The sequence below is a fragment of the Pteronotus mesoamericanus genome, unplaced genomic scaffold (genome assembly GCF_021234165.1).
Source record: "Pteronotus mesoamericanus isolate MK-2021 breed Mesoamerican mustached bat unplaced genomic scaffold, CSHL_Meso_final scaffold_99, whole genome shotgun sequence".
Classification (NCBI taxonomy): Eukaryota; Metazoa; Chordata; class Mammalia; order Chiroptera; family Mormoopidae; genus Pteronotus; species Pteronotus mesoamericanus.
In genome coordinates, this window is record NW_026555330.1 from 9,113,521 (window position 1) to 9,129,472 (window position 15,952).

Genomic DNA, 15,952 nt, shown 5'->3' on the forward strand with positions numbered 1-15,952 from the left:
TAACAATAGGGAGAACTCACAGTACAAATGGCCTGAGTAACAATGGCAGTTATTAGGCAGGTGTCGTGTACATGCAGATTATTTACTTGTCCATAGACTTACGGAAAATGTAGCATTAAACCAATCAGCCTTATACATTTATACGTATATGTCAAGTAAATGTGTTTGAGAACAGACCTGTCCTTATTAAAAATTATCTTTTATTGTTTTTACCCCAAAGGAACTTGTGGAGTATTACAAGCATCATTCCCTGAAAGAAGGGTTCAGAACCTTAGATACGACGCTGCAGTTTCCGTACAAGGAGCCGGAGCGTTCGGCTGGACAGAGGAGTAACAGAGCGGGCAACGGCTGTGAGTATTGTCACTGAGAATGCGATTTGCTGTCACTTGCGTAGAGGCACAATCACACTAACCATCTTTATTCCGAAGTTTGAAATATAAGCCAATTAATATGCTAATGCATTTTGCAAGGAATTTTTCTTGCCACGTAGAATCAGACAGACCAACGGGTTTATGACCATTTCGAGATACGGTTCTTTGTGCCAAATTAAAAATCATGTTTGTGTTCAGAAATCCATCAGAAATGTAAAGGGTAGGTTAATATGTAAGTTTTGTACTTCTCAGTGACTTCTGCAGTAGCCAAACTCTTTTTAATTTACCCACATTTGCCGTCCTAATGCTGTTGGGGTAGCAGCGTTTAAGCAAGGCCAGCGCCCAGCGCTCTCACCTCGCCTACTGTCTCCCAGCTCCCTACGACTCTGTTGCAGAGATCACTTTCGGAACTGTGTTTCCTTTGATGACAGGTATTTCTAAACGTGCGCCTTGGCCACTTTCTCTCAGAGTGAGTGCGGTGCCAGAAGTGTTCATCAAAGATTAGCACACAGACCAAGAGCAGGTTCTAGATGGAGTGTGAGTTCAAGGCAGAAACTTTTTTCTCATCACCGTTTAATGTCCTATAATCTTCCCGGAGGGAGATGGAGCTTGTAAAGAGACCATCGTGATGAAAAATGTTGGGGATAAAATGTGATTTCATTCTCTTATTTTGATATCTTTTTTTTTTTTTTTTTAAATAAGACTGTTTTGGAGGAGAAATGAATATACTTTTTATTACTCTTAGAATCCTTAGCCTAAGCAAAACTGGAATTTCCAAGGTATCTCAAAAAAGAATTTACATCACAGTAATAGAACTGCAACTTCTTTCCCCCCTAAAAGCCGAAACTGAAAGCGAAACAGGTAATGCTCAGGCTCTAATGACATCAGTACAATTTCATACACTTCATATAAGTAAAAATATGGATAATCTGTCACAAGAGCCGGCAGGGGTGTTTTCATCTGAATAACTTCATGGCTGTTCCTGCCACAAGGATTCGTGGTGAGCGACCCCGCCTGTCCAAGGCAGAGCGCGCCTTAGGTGGGAACCTTAACCACCTGTCGAGTTACCGTCCTGGTTTTAGCCCAGTGTTACCCAGTCATCTTAGATCCTCATATAGGTTGAGGAGTTTCATATTTTTCCATCAGGGGATCCGAGATGACCTCACTCCTAAAGTGACCGGGAAGAAGCGAGCTAGCGCTTCCATCAGCAGCGCCTGCCTCATGGTCTGCACGCCAAGGTCGCTACGTTGCTCCCAGGGAACGGGATTGTGACCTCCGGTCAAGGTTGCGATGCTGACCCAATGCGTTGTTTTCTTGATGCTGACTCTGTATAAAATAGATATTTTCTACAACAGTGGTTGTTTCAGAAGCCCCACGGGGGTTCTGCGGATTCACGGAGGGGCTGTCTCTGGCACGTTCAGCAGGGCGCCATGCGTGGTGAGCACTCGGTGGCCTCTCCAGCTTCTGCCGTTACCGCGCGCTCATCTTCTGACACCGAAAACATTTTCCTGTATTTGTAAGAGTGATTAGCAACTTTGACTCATAGCAATTTACACCTTTGCTGTTAGGATTTTTCAGATACACCTTGCTTATCCCAAGTTTGGTTTGAGGGCGAACCCTTCATGAAAACACCCTTCTGTGCTTGTCCGGCAGTGGGAAGGAGGAACTACTATACATCCTGTACAAAACGCACGTGAAGGATGTCTTTATAGTCCTTACCTCTGCTCGATATCACCCCAGAATAGCTTTTACCAAGAGGTGTTTCCTGGGGACAGTGGTCTGGACAGTGGCACAGGCGAGGACACCCCATTGCTCCTCAGAGGCAGCAGGGCAGACAGGCTGCCGCCGAGAGCCAGCCCGGGTTCCGGGGAGGGGTCGAGGCTGACGTTCCCCCTCCCGCAGCCTGCTGTGGATGCCTATTTTGCTAGAGAATACAGTCCCCCTGGAAATGAAAGCCCCAGAGCATTGCAGAAGGGACTGCCTGCTTCTGTGCTTGTCTGGGCTAGAACACTCCTGGGCAGATGTCCAGCTAGTTTTCAAATTAGTAAAATACGATGCAATTATGACAGAACTCCCTCCTGCCAATGGAGAAAGAAAAAACACACCTAAAAATGTATTGATTGGAATTAAACAGGAGGCCAGAGTGTCGGGCCAGGGGGCACAGGGCGTTTCAAGGTTAGAAGCCCATTGTTGGCAAGGCTGTGAGACTTTTTATTTTTTTTGCCTGTGGAGTGACTTGAGTGTTTCCAAGAGAGAAGAAAAAGAGAGAGAGAAAGTGGCGAGGACAGGGAGAGGTCTCAGGAGGAGCAGTGAGGGGTTGGGGTTCCCTGGAAAGCGCAGCCACTTTGTGGAAGACATTCTGTCCTATCTGGGGCTCTGTAAGAACCCCACTGCCGTCTGGAGTAGCCACAGCAAGGCTGCCTAAGGCTCTGGTGAAGGCGAAGGCTCGTGCCTGTGAAGGGCGCTGGGCTGCCTTCGCCTCCCTTGCTCCACAGAGAGCATGTGGTTATTTCTGGGCCTGCTACCAAGCAGCGGTCCGACCTCAGGCAAGTCGCTTCGCATGCCTGGACCTCGGCTTTCTCATCTGATGACTGAGGAGTGAGACTAGATATGTTCTTTCACGCTTTTGCAGATAGAATCTTAGATTTCTTTCTTTGTGTACATGAGAGGAGGAGGTAAAGAAGAATGTTAACAGACCAATGACACCAGGAAAAGTTGCACCGTTAGCTATTTCGTAACACGTAAGCAGACCTCAAACGTTTTCTCCCGTTCTTATTCATTGGAGCCACAGAGTAGAGTTGGCTACTTAAAAACGCAAATGCTGGTTATCATTATATTTAGATAATCTCAATGTATCTTCTCCCAAGAACTTATTAGTTGTAAAGGGAGAAATAGAAACCACTTAGTCACGTGATCGCAGTTAACATCAATAATGGGACAAGTAGATACCGTGCGTCTCCCAATGTGATTCCCTAAAACACAACAGCACTTCGGTGGGAGTCCTGTTCCCGAAATGTGTTATTTGAGTTTAATCATGAGAAAACACGGAACAAACCCAGATCGAAGGGCATTCTACCCAGCAATTGGCCTGTGTTCTTCAAAAGTGCCAATGTCATGAGAGGCCCAGGGAGACTGAGGAATTGTTTCAGATTCAATAACACGGAAGAGACATGACAACTGCCTTCTACAGGGGGACCCTGGATTGACTCCAGGACCAGAAATAGAGACATCATGTGTTTTTCTATGAAGGACATGCACGGCGCAACGCTCAAGTGCTGAATTAGTTTCTAGATTAAGTAATAGCATTTTTTGCTTGTGATAACTGTTCTGTGACTATATAAGAAGAAACGGCCTTTTGTTTTTAGGAAGGACATACTGACATAGAAATAAACATCATTCTGCCTGCAATATATTGTAAAATTGATCATAAAAACTCAGAAATTGGGAAGGCGAACATAGGAAAATGTTAACATTGGAGGAGGTTAAGTGAGAGTCTATGGGAATTCTTTGCATCATTCTTGCTGCTTTTCTCTAGGTCCAAATTACTTCAGAATTGAAAGTTTAATAACTGGAGAGGACCCCAGGAGGTGGACAAGCCTAGCAGAGCCACCCCCTTTGTCACCTGCCCCAGGTGCAGGGGGCTGGGCGCACTGCTTTGGGGGTATGGAGAGCACCGGTTGGTTCTGTTTGAAACCATGTCTCCCTTGCCTGTGGCCCCATTGCATTTGCTCATTTATTCATTCATTGTTTTATTCAACAAATATGTATTCCGTGCACCAGGCCGTGTGCTGGATGCTCGAGTTATAATAGCGACTACTTGGTGGACAGGAACAAACACAAACAAGTAACTTCATAAACGACCTCAAGTTTGAATAAGCCTCGCGAAGCAGAAGGTGGGGGAAGAGTATGCAAGGGGGCTCATTTAACCTGTGGGCGGTGGGGGGAAGGGTATTCTGAAGAAGTGACATTTAGGCGGAAGGAAAAGGCCCTGTGTGGGTGGCAAGGTGAGGGGTGGTGGCAAGTAGGGAGACAGCCACTGCAAAGAGGCAGCTCGTGAGCAGGACCTTAGGCAGGAAGGGACCCCATATGTATAGGGAATTGGAAGGCAGCCGATGTGCTTGGAGCCCAGTGAGTGGTTTCTAATGTGTGCCATGGAAATATAGTAAAGCTTTATAAGCAGAAAATGACATCACCCAATTGACATTGTCTTAAAAGACCCCTGGTGCCCTGGCCAGTGTGGCTCAGTTGATTGGAACATTGTCCTGTAAACTGAAATGTTGCGGGTTCAAGTCCTGGTCAGGGCACATGCCTAGGTTGTGGGTTCGATCCGCAGTTGGGGATCGTACAGGAAGCAACAGATCGATGGTTCTCTCTCTCCCCCCTCCTTCCTTTCCTCTCCCCCCCAAAAAATGTCCTCGATTGAAGATAAAAAAATAAACAAACAAAGGATGACTGGCTACTCTGTGGGGGGGCTCTGGGAAGGAGGCGTGGGCAGAAGAGAGAAGAGTGAGGACGTGACTGCAGGTGCCCACGGGAGGCGCGAGGGTGGCGTTGGTGACAGTGGAGCGTGACAGTGGCAGTTCTCAGTTATTCCAGAGGAGAAATCAGTTGGAGAGAGGAACTGGGGTGGAATTAGTACAGGTATGATATGGAAGTACCTGCCTTGGACAGCTGGCCCGCGGGGAAGCCACCGACAGACCGGGAAACAGAAGAGGTGTAACAGACTTCGGGGGAAAGTGACATGTTCAGTTTTGCACGCAGTTTTTGGTCCCCGTGCCTACTCGATAGCTCAGTAGGTAGTTGGCACCAAGAGGAGGGGCTGGGTTGAGACAGAGTTTTATGAATCATTAACGCTTCATTCCATAGTTTACATACAATATGCTGTGCGTATAGGTTTAATTATTTCATTTGGGGCAACGTTCCCAGAAGCCCCAGGAACCGGCGGCCTCCATTGCTGCTGCTTCTCATGTTGCACTTCGCACGATTACTTTCATGAAGCAGGTGCACGGAGGCCTCAGGAAGGGAAGTCAAGGCCTTCGGTCGCTGGCCCACAAAGCGAGTGTTAGAGCACTGTGTGTCGTCGCTGGTGTTTGAAAAAACATGGGAAGACTGGGTGGGTTTGCAAACAAAATGTCGATTAGCGGGTTCCTTTTAATGTAGTGACAAATATTAGAGTAATTCTTCAAAAAGTGACAGAGGCATCCTGGGTCACGGGGACTGAGCAAATGACCTTGCAGGAGAAAGTGAACGTCAGCGCCGGAGCCTGTCCCACTGCGCACGGGGGGCAGCTGTTCATTTTTTTTTGGTAGTAATTCTAGATACAAGTTTTCTTGTCCTATCTTTGCATTTCAGGTTAAAGGAGATTTGACCTGTTACCAGATACCACCACTCAATTAAATGAAACCAATCTGAATTACTCCTAGTGTTTTTTTCAGTGACATATAAAATCTACAGTGAACACTAACCAAGGGGTTTTTAGTTTGTTCAATTGAGGGAGATAGGGGAACAGATATTTGATACTATGACAGTCACGTAGCTGGGAGTCTAAGAAGACATGCCTAAGCTCACAAATACAACCAGGTGAAGGATCACAAGGTTAAATTAAATATCCGTTATATTCTCGGCGTGTTCCGCGCTGCCCGGCCTTCTGCGGACAGTCTGGGTAAGAAGAACCTCCCGGTTCACTCATCAAAGCGTCCTGTGTGGGGACCTAGTTCTTCTGGAAAACCTCCAGGCCACGGCCGGGCAGCACAGTGGGTGAGGGGACGGTGGGTCCGATCGCCTGATAGTTTCTCCACCAGCTTTTTATTACGCAGATGAGTGTGAACACATGTGGTTGTTACAACATAGAGCCGAGCATTGGTTAGGTAATAACCAGAGAAAAATTAGCAGAAGCTTAGGGTAATGTTCACTTATACATGTAACGGAAAATTAAGCAGCAGTTCGAAAATACTGTGTGATTGCAGAACAGTACCGTGAGAAAGAGTGCCAATCGAGCTTGGTCTCTACCATGTGCACGCTTCAAACATTACTGAAAATTGATTAGATTTTCATTTGCTCATGAACATGAGCAGCCTGATCAAGGCTGAACTTAATACTTCAGGCGGCGATTAATTAGCCTGGACAGCAAAACTCGAGGCGTCCGGTGGTTGTCCATTCGTGCTTTTTTACTCTAAGATAAACACTCTGTTCTTCTTTTAATTGACGTATGTCTGTGTTACATGGCTCTACCTTCTTGGTCAAGTGTCAGAACTGAAGCACTCAGTAATGATTTGCCTATAGCTTCTTCTCCTAACGTATTTACTTAACAGCTGACTGCTGTTAATTAGAGAATCCTAGTCCTTCGGATTTCATTTGTGTAACTTGGAAATAATTTGATGTATTCTTATTAGTTTCCAAGGAGAAGCGTTGTCACTAAACTGTGGGCCACTTATTTGCTAATGCTCCGCGAACGGTAGCCTGCTTGCACGCGAGGAATCAGGCACAGGAAGAGTCACCAGAGCGAGCCGCCTGCGTGCGGGGGTTTTGCTGAGCCAGGTGCTCTCTTATCTGCGGATGGGAGTTAAAAATGTTTGAGGAAGGAAGTGAGGGCCTTAACTGAAGCCTGCAAATGACTGCTTCAATGTAAAAGATCTCAATATTGATTTAATAATGTCTCGATGGGTACAGTTATGAATAAAAGACTTCTCTTCTCAGGAAGCTTCCCAAACTAATGCAATGTACTAGCAAGCAGACTGTCTGTAACATTAGGTGGTGAAGTGAATATCAGGCCAGGAAGAAAAAGGACCAGGAGATAAGAATCCCCTCAAGATTCCCATTGGAATGTCGCTTCTACTCAGCTATTTCTAATTCTTATATTATGGTGTCTTGAAAGAGTAGGAGGAGTTTGATGAGGAAAACATGTATTGGTGTGTGTAGAAATAGGTGGGTATATTCTCAGTGTGGCTATACATATGTTTTGCAGGTTAAACCATTCTGCACAGTATTTGTATCAAATACCTTAGTCTGACATTGCTTATGTCTAGGTTTAAGTGCCTATTTTCCTAGGGAAGCATGTTATCTGATACTCTTGTCTCCAAAGGTGCCAGGCATTTAAATGCTATGTTGCCAGCTCGGGAGAATTAAGCACCCGAAGGCAGTGGAAATTGATATCTGGGATGAGTGACGGCAATGAGTCATGCTACACGGTGTAGAAAAGTAGAAAGCATCCCGACCAACCCTTAAAATATTGGGCTGACAGCGATCGGCTGGGTGGCAGGAGAGACTGATGAAGCTCTTACTCTGAAGACGATTCCTCAGGCGCACAGTGTGGTTCGCGCCATGAGACCCGCGGTATTTCATAGCCGGTCAGCATCTCAGAAAACATTACAGTTATCATAGAATATCATTGATAGATTATGGCTCTCAGGGATCCCAGGGAATAAAACCTGAGCATAACTCATGCTCTTTCCCGTGTGCTGTGCCGGCTTTTGTTGGAAGTCTTGAGCGGTCAAGTGCGCAGCAGGTGAGCGAAGCGAGTAGGAAGAGGCGGCCTAGGAGCTCGCACAGTTAAATACCCTGCTGAGACTCGGTCCGCCAGCAGCGTCAGCAGCTTAGCCCTGGGCCCGCCCTGCAGCGGGAATGCAGGGGCAGCGTGACAGCTGGTCTTGCTCTGTGCCTGGAGATGCGACATACAGTAGCAGGTGAGGTCACAGGGCAGCAGAGCCAGGGCGTGTGCCGTGACACGCGTGCCTAACAGATGACTAGAAAGGGCAGGGAAAGGGGACGCGTGTCTGGATTGATCAGGGAGGGTTCGAGGAGGGGGCCTTAGCTGAGCTTTGGAGACAAGGAGCTTCAGGTGAGCAGAGGAAAGGTGAAGGAGCAGGGTCCCAGACGGAGCGGAAGTGGTGAGTGGAAAATGAAGCTGAGGGCCTCGGGGGTATCAGGAAACCTGTCTGGATGGAAGGAATTTGTAGGGGACAATGACAAGAGAGTTGGTTAGAAAAGCAGGACGTGGCCAGGGGAGTCAGGCGAAGAGTTTGGATTTCATAGTCCAGGAAAAGGAGTGATGAGTCTGTGTTTCCCATGAGGAGCTGAGAAGCAGTATTTAGAACGGGATGCAGAGAGAGTCGGAGGCAGGAGGGCCCACTGGGGGGCCGTGCACCGCGTTGGCACGGATGGTTTGCAAAGAGAACGCAGAAGGCATTTTTAAAAAGGGCAGAAATGGGGGAGATGGAGCTAGACCATGGGAGGAAGCTGTGTTTCAGGACGTTTGGTTTTGACAGGTTAAATCAGAGACAGTGGCTGGACGTCACAGCAGGGTCGTGAAGACATTTGAACTCACAGACTGGGATGCAGGTGAGGGGCGAAGGCGTGTCCAAGAATCTGCTCCTCCTTTGGGGGGATAGTTCGCTTTAGGGTGAAGCCGAGGCCTGACCATGGGGAAATAACTACCATTTAGTTAAGACTATAATATTTTAGGTAAGATTTAAGAAGATTCTAAAGAAAATAGCTACTTGACAGGAACGCTGATGCCCACCGTCTAATAGGGTAGCGCACTGAAGCTAAGCATCCGCAGTAGGGGTTCCAGTCCTTGCTGAGGCATGACCCGTATTCGGGAATGGTAGATACTTGAAGATTATAGGCAGATAGTCTATCTACTGTATCTCCCTATTGTTGGGATTGTTTAAATTGAATTTTAATTGTGCTTTTATTGATTCCTTATTCTTCCGTCTAGAGCTAACTTACCTCTTGTAATATTTCAGACTCTTGGTTTAAGTGACCTTCATTAGAAATTAGAAAAGAAATACAGTCTTCTTTTATTATTTTATGGATAAAATAGTCCCAGAAGGAGAGAATGGACACTTAGAAAACAGTTTGAGGAGAAAATTCCAGTATCTGCCCCAGTAATGTGTAGAATGAGGCGCTGTGATTTAAGTTCTCACAGACACGGGGCAGGAAGGAGTCTTGTCACCAGATTTGCTGCCGATAATGAAGTTCAGTGGGTGCCATTTTCCTCATTAAATTAGAGGCGATATCCGCTCTTCTCTGGAAGAGCAGGTGTATCATGACCTCAGGGAAATGGAAAGGTGCCAGTCATATTGTATGGCAATAAATGAATCGGACAGATTGTGACGTCAGTTGTAATAGCACGGACCACAGCATTTTAAAATAAAAAAATGTACTGTGGACCATGCAGTGGGTTGGAAGAGAATCTTGATCATCAAGAAGGACATACTTCAGAGGAGGCTCCAGGAAGCACGGGAGGCTTCCTGAGAAGAGAGTTGTGAACGTGTCAGCGCTCACCTGAGGGCTCCAAGGTCCATGTCCAAGGACAAGTGAACCACTCCCCCACCCGGCCTCTCAGCCAGTTGGCCTGGGTGGTATCTGGGGGCCCGTTCATGAGTCCCTCTATTCTGAGGTATCCCTAGAATCCCTTCCTGATAGGAGTGCTGACTTGGGAAGAATCCAGTGGCTGTCAAATCAAGCAGTGACCTGAAAAGACACAGAATAGGTTAGATTCCGTGGACTTCTTCCCAGTTTCCTTACTTTCCCCTCGTTTTTGGTCATAGGAAGCTTTTTGTTACAGTGTAGGTTAGGTGCAGGTACAAGTGCCAGAGACCCCCCTCTCCAAGCCATTGGCTTAAATGGGAGAGGCATTTATGTCTCCTTCCCATGAAAGCCTTTCCAGCAGTCAGGCCAGGGCTGAGGAGAACAGCAGGCGCCGTGAAACCCTCAGCGACCCAGGTTCCCCCAAGCTCATGCTAAGCCATCCTTGCAGCGAGGCCTTCCTGCTTGCAGACCAAGGTAGCAGCTTTCACCTTCTGGGCAGTAGGATGGAGTAAAGAACAAAACGGGGAGCAGGGCACAGGCGTGTGCCCGCTGCCCTGCAGGAAATGGACCAGAAGCTGCCTTTGATACTTCTGCCTCTCGCCCAGGGGCGAGAACTTGGACATCCAGGTACACCAGCCTGTGAGAAGGCTGGGACATGGAGCCTTGCTTCTGGGTGAACATAGCCCAACCAAATAATCTATCGCGTGGATGAAGGGGAAAGTAAACACTGGGAGGAAGTTTCTAATCATGCCTCCCTTTCCCATTGCAACGAGACCATGGCTTCAGCCGGTGGACTTTTGGAACCGCCAATGGAGGCACGTGAAGCCAGGTGGTAGGGGCAGAGCCGCTGAGAGCCCAGACCCCGGAGTCCCACCGCCTGGGCGCGTGTCCCTCAGGCATAAGGCGGAACGGTGTGAGTACCTCCCTCAGCTGCTGTGACGGATGAATGAAATGCTGAACGTAAGACGCGGAGCGTGCTGTTCCACACTTCTGAACATTTGGATAAACGTTAGCTCTTAGGAAAAGTATAAAGTGAAAAGCTTTCGAGCATCCAAGGGCATATAACCGTTTTCTACATCCCTGCAGTTTGGGGGATGGGCTTGCTTTCTCCTCCAGAGGTGATGCGATTCAGAGCGGTTCGTGTTTTCTTTCTGGAAATAAGCCAGCAAGTATGTGCTTGGGTTGGGGGGGGGGTGTCCTAACAGATCTGTACAGGTGAGTGATTTTCTTGAGTTTGCAATGGGCCACGCATGTTTCATTGACACTACGCTGCAGGCTCTTCCCTTCCTTTTTATCAGTTTTGATGTGAAGCTCACTTAACGCTGAGAGTTTTTAGCTCCCTGTTCCACCGAGGTAACAAGGCAGGGACTGAGCCTTGCACCGAGTAGGCGGCCGTCCTTGGATGGGCGAGCTCGCGGGGTCAACATGGAGGGAGATGCTCTGTTCGCCTGTAAAGGGATAGGCAGCCCTGAACTGCAGAACGAATGTCAATCACAACGTAAAAGTCTGGCTTGACTCTGTTTGGAAACGATGATAAGGAGCAACGTGAGCGGAAGCGAAGCGTGACATCCCAACTTTGATGTGACAATTTTCTTATGATTACAGACAACAGAATAGCTGCATTGAGATGTTTTTTTGCTGATGCCTAAATGTTGTTTTGCTTTTCTCTTTTTTCCCTCTTCCTCGAAGCCCCATCTTTGTTCTGTGGGTTTTCTTTGGCTCCCCCTCCAGACTACAGCTTTGTCCCCCCTTCCTCTACTCCCTTCTGGTCAGGTACTGCTTCGCTGCTTTCACGTGTCTTTTCAACTTGCTTCTGTTTGCAAAAAAAAAAAAAAAACCCAAAAAACATTTGGCCTTCTCTGTATGGCTTCTCATGTAGATGCATCTCCTCACACACAGCCCCCTGAGCCCCATTCGTGCCATGTACCCGCCTCCCCTCTGCCACAGAGTCACTGTTTGTCATGACATTTCACTGCCCTGGTTTCTGTGTGTGCTTCTGCGACATGTGTCGGTGAGACGGTTTCTATTCCATCTGTGGGAGCAGCGGGGAAGGGAAGGGGGCTGAGCGTGGAAGGGAAGACCCCTAGTTTCCTTAAGGATCCGAAATTTTGTTCGAGAAGAGCCAGTGTCTAGATGTTTCCACTAAGAAAATAACTAGAACCAAAATCCCAACTCGGTCTCCCAACATAAGAGTCAAATCCAGTACGGATTGCTTCGAAGGATAACTGGGTCCCTCGTTTTTCGCACGGGCATTTTGGTCTTGATTTCTGGCAGTAGCTGGAAAACTTGATGGTGGTTTATGTGCCACGCAGGAGAGCACATTATGGCTAAAGTATGTTTCCTTAGAGATTTTAAAGAATTAGCCTCAAAGTCCCGATGCGATCATTGGAATAATCTAGAACCGGAAGGGCCTTAGAAGTCACCTAGTGCAGACCTTTCATTGTGTACGTGAGAAAAATGCAGCCTTGGAAACCTCAGAGACCCGGGCAAGGCCTCACAGTTCAGCTGAGAAGTGGCTTTTGCCGCCACCAGGGTATTTTCATGTGCGCCTGTCTAAGAGCGAGCAGTGGCCCGTAATGGGACAGCATTCAGTAAGGAAACTATTAAAGTGGTTTTTGTCCGAACAGTAAAAATAAAATGACCTATTTCTACTCCCTGTACAGTTCTGAAATCTACAGCATCGCTATTCGTTTATCTTATGATCGACACCTGGAGACTAAAAAAAATTTCAGTCATTGCAAAGCCATGACTAATGGGCCAGAGATGCCCGTCCCCACATGGGCAGGCCCCGCCAGGGTGGCCCAGGTCATCGCTGCGGCGGCCGGGGCTGGGGGCCTGTTAAACAGGCAGAGGGAAGGTGTTTCCTATCTGTTTCTTTTCCTTATACTGGAGTTCCTCGGATCCCAGAGGAGCGATCCTCAGAATCACCGAACCTGTCATTGAAAACACTTTATAACCCCAAAGAACAGCAGGGAGAGAAGTTAATCTAGAATGTGTCGTGAAACACAAGAGATGAACAGATGCACAGCCGAGTGTGGTTTTCCTTTCAAGGCAGTGAGGGCCGCGAATAAGCTATTAAAAAAATAAGTTAGCTCCTGCCATTAAAAATAGCTGAATATAGGAGATGAAATCCTGGTGTCATTTCTGATTATTACACATTCCTGTGAGGCAGCATTTGTTTGAAAGAACAGGTGAATGGTCTTCGTGTGATCTTTGTGTGAAACCTGATCTAAGCTTCTTTACGTAAGTGAAATTAAATCTATGTAAAACAATAACTGAGTTATCCCCAAATAGTTATAGTAGTAGTAGTAGTAGTAGTAATAATAATAATAATAATAATAATAGGCTGGCCAGGGGAGGAAAATGCCAATTAACTGAAGAGATGACCTGGATTCACCAGGAGACTTTATGAGCAAAAATATGAATTGGTTGTTTTGAGTCTTTAGTCAGCAAGGTTGCGGATAAAAACGTAGCGCTTTTGACCTTAGCGGCTCTGGTTAGAGATAGATTATTGTGCCATCAATAGGAAATTCATGGTAGTTGTTTTAGATTCTGTCACCTTAGGTAGTAACTTAGATAGTAACCTTTAAAAAAACCCCAAACTCGTCCCTGCTTTGAAGTTATGAGGAAGGTGAAGACAGAACCGTGGTGTTTAGGCTCAGGAAGCGACCTCGACTCCACCCGATCGAATCGAAACGGCCATGCCGCTGCTCGCTCCCACGCCCCCGCCATTGTCACCGGTCCGTAGTGAAGTCATGGCTGTGCACTTTGAGAGCATCGCTAACGTCTGTCTGGGTGGCTTCTGAGGCTCGTTAAACTGCCACTCAGCGGAGCCCCCTCGTTTCTTCACAGTGCTGAGTCCGAAAGTGCTGGGCATCGCCATCGCGCGCTATGACTTCTGCGCACGGGACATGCGAGAGCTGTCCTTGCTGAAAGGGGACGTGGTGAAGATCTACACGAAGATGAGCGGGAACGGCTGGTGGAGAGGGGAAGTGAATGGCAAGGTGAGCCGTCCCTCTCGGCGCTTGTGCCCGTGGGTGCAGGGGGCTGGGCAGCTGCCGACCCCACGGTGCTGCTGGGGAGCAGCCCTTCCCCCTCAGGGCTCTGGCCCCAGTGACTGCCGGTGGTTCCCACCCATTCGGGGCCCTCAGGGGAAACGCACTGAGTGCATGTGATAGCGGCACAAAGTTCGCTTGGGCAAGTGTGCGGCAGCTTGTTGGGACGGCGGTTGGGGAGCATCTTCTCAGTCCCTCCGCCACAGAGCGTGCACTTGGTTGCCATGCAGAATATCTCTGTGGGCTGCTGATCTCAACCGGAGGGACTGGGGCACCGGACCCCTGTGTGCACACCCCATCCCCTCCCAAAGCAGAAATAGGACCCCTTGAGTTTCAGAACTTGTGTTATACTTCATTTGCATATTTATGGGCGTGGCAGCCAATGGGAACATAGTTTCAGTGTATTTCATTCCTCCGTTTCTGTCTCACTCTCAGGCTCTCAGAGCCGTTAAATCAATCTTCTTCACCTACGATGGACATCAAACGCCAGTGTAACCAGGGTGTTAAAGAAACAAAATGCTCTCTTCGTAGACCCCCTGGAAGAGCCAGATGCAAAGTCACGTTGCTCTGTTGGTTGCTTGTCTTTTGCAGGTGGGCTGGTTCCCATCCACGTACGTGGAAATGGATGAGTAGGCGCCAATCCGGCGTGGCAGCTGGCACCAGAAATTCAGAGAAGGGACAAACCAAAGCTCGCGCAGGGCTGTGAAGGAACCGAAGCGTTTCAGAGGCTGCATTTCTGGCTCGTCCACGTCCTCCCTCCTAAGTCTTAACATGCGGATTGAAAAACGCGGGTCCTGACAGGTGAACGTTTTGCACGGACTGGCCAAGAAACAGCCAACCCGCCGGCCATTGTCAGGAACCAGGGCAACGCCAACAGCGTGTGTTTCCCAAAGACCCCTGCGAACACCTCGGTTCATCTTGCTTTTTCCGTCCCCGGTCAGACAGCATGAACGCCCACCACTGGGGAATGTGTGCCGCGTCTTTCTTCTCACGTGCCATTCACAGGATTCCTCCGTGGTACAAAGAAGCAGAGGTTTAACTTTGTCCCCCTTCGAGCACAAAGAACAGCGGGCGCTCCCCCGTTCAGGCAGCCCAGTGGAAGGGTCCACGGGACGCGCCGCAAATGCTTTTATTTAATTATCCATTTGATGTCCTGATCATATTTGCAAACTGCTTTATAAAAGAACAAAAGAGAGCAGCTTCCGATGAAATCTTCACAACCCTGGTAGCTTCCAAGGGTTAATTTCGAAACATAGCATGTGACCCGGTGGCATCGTCCTGGCCGAGTGTTCCAGGCAGCGGCAAGGACCCAGAGCGAGGGGTCATTGCTTACAGGAGCAGGTTAGGGCTGTCATTCCTGCGAGGTCCTTTTATAGAAGCAGCATCTATTAACACATGCCTTTCCACACCCCTCGCCCCCACCGAAGACCGAGGGCATAGTTCCTGAATTTTGTGTTTCCTGTGGTGTCTACAGTAGCACCCGTTTGTTGAGGACTCTGGAAGGAAAGCGCAGCTGGGTCCTTGATGCGTTTCTGCGACTGCAGGGTCGCTTGGGCGCCCTGGCCTTCCTCCGTGGGGGCCCCTCGCTTCTCGCTGGGGGCTCCCCATCCGCCAGCCCTTTCCGGGTGTGGTAACCAGGGGAAGGTCCGTTTTTGCAGTGGATTTGTTTGACCAAACCTTCACTGTTTGGGTGAGGACTGGAAACGTGCTCCCCCGCCCGCCCCTGACAGGTGGAGGCGCTCACGTGGCTCTTTCCCGGAGCGTTACAGGTGGCTGCAAGGTGACATGCTTTCCATAGCCGAAGCCATGTTCTGACTGGGTGCAGAGAGTGTTCCAAAACAAAGCATTCGAAGCATTAAGGGATAGATTTTGGATCATCTCTGAAATGAGGGAGGTGCCCCCTGCCCGCTCCCCAAGCCACTGAAATTCCAGAACCTGATGTCCGGTGGCCACCCCCGCCCCTCCCCGCCCCCCGCCGTAGAGCCCCCTGTGGCTAGGCCGTCCCAAATAGGATCGAGGCAGGGTCTTTACCTCAGAATGACGTAAACTGTGATTGTGTTTTCGAGCAATTCTTACCTACTAAAACCAATTAAGTTTTGTTTTGTCTATGTGTAAATGATCACCAAAATGCATTTGATAAACCATTCTGTACAGTCGAGTTGTACCCTCACGGAGAACTCCTGGGCTGGATTCTTCCTCTGAAGTCTTATCTGT

At 48.4% G+C, this 15,952-nt stretch overlaps 1 protein-coding gene across 1 annotated transcript in view; it reads left to right on the plus strand.

Annotated features, from left to right (window-relative positions):
• The window catches only part of VAV3 (vav guanine nucleotide exchange factor 3), a 270,926-nt gene extending 255,227 nt beyond the window's left edge, over window positions 1-15,699 (plus strand). The window contains exons 25-27 of the mRNA XM_054564899.1: window positions 221-350; window positions 13,536-13,687; window positions 14,330-15,699. Of these exons, the coding sequence (XP_054420874.1) occupies window positions 221-350; window positions 13,536-13,687; window positions 14,330-14,371 (324 nt within the window). The 3' untranslated portion in view covers window positions 14,372-15,699. The remainder of the gene's footprint in view (window positions 1-220; window positions 351-13,535; window positions 13,688-14,329) is intronic.
• Window positions 15,700-15,952: the final 253 nt, after the last annotated feature.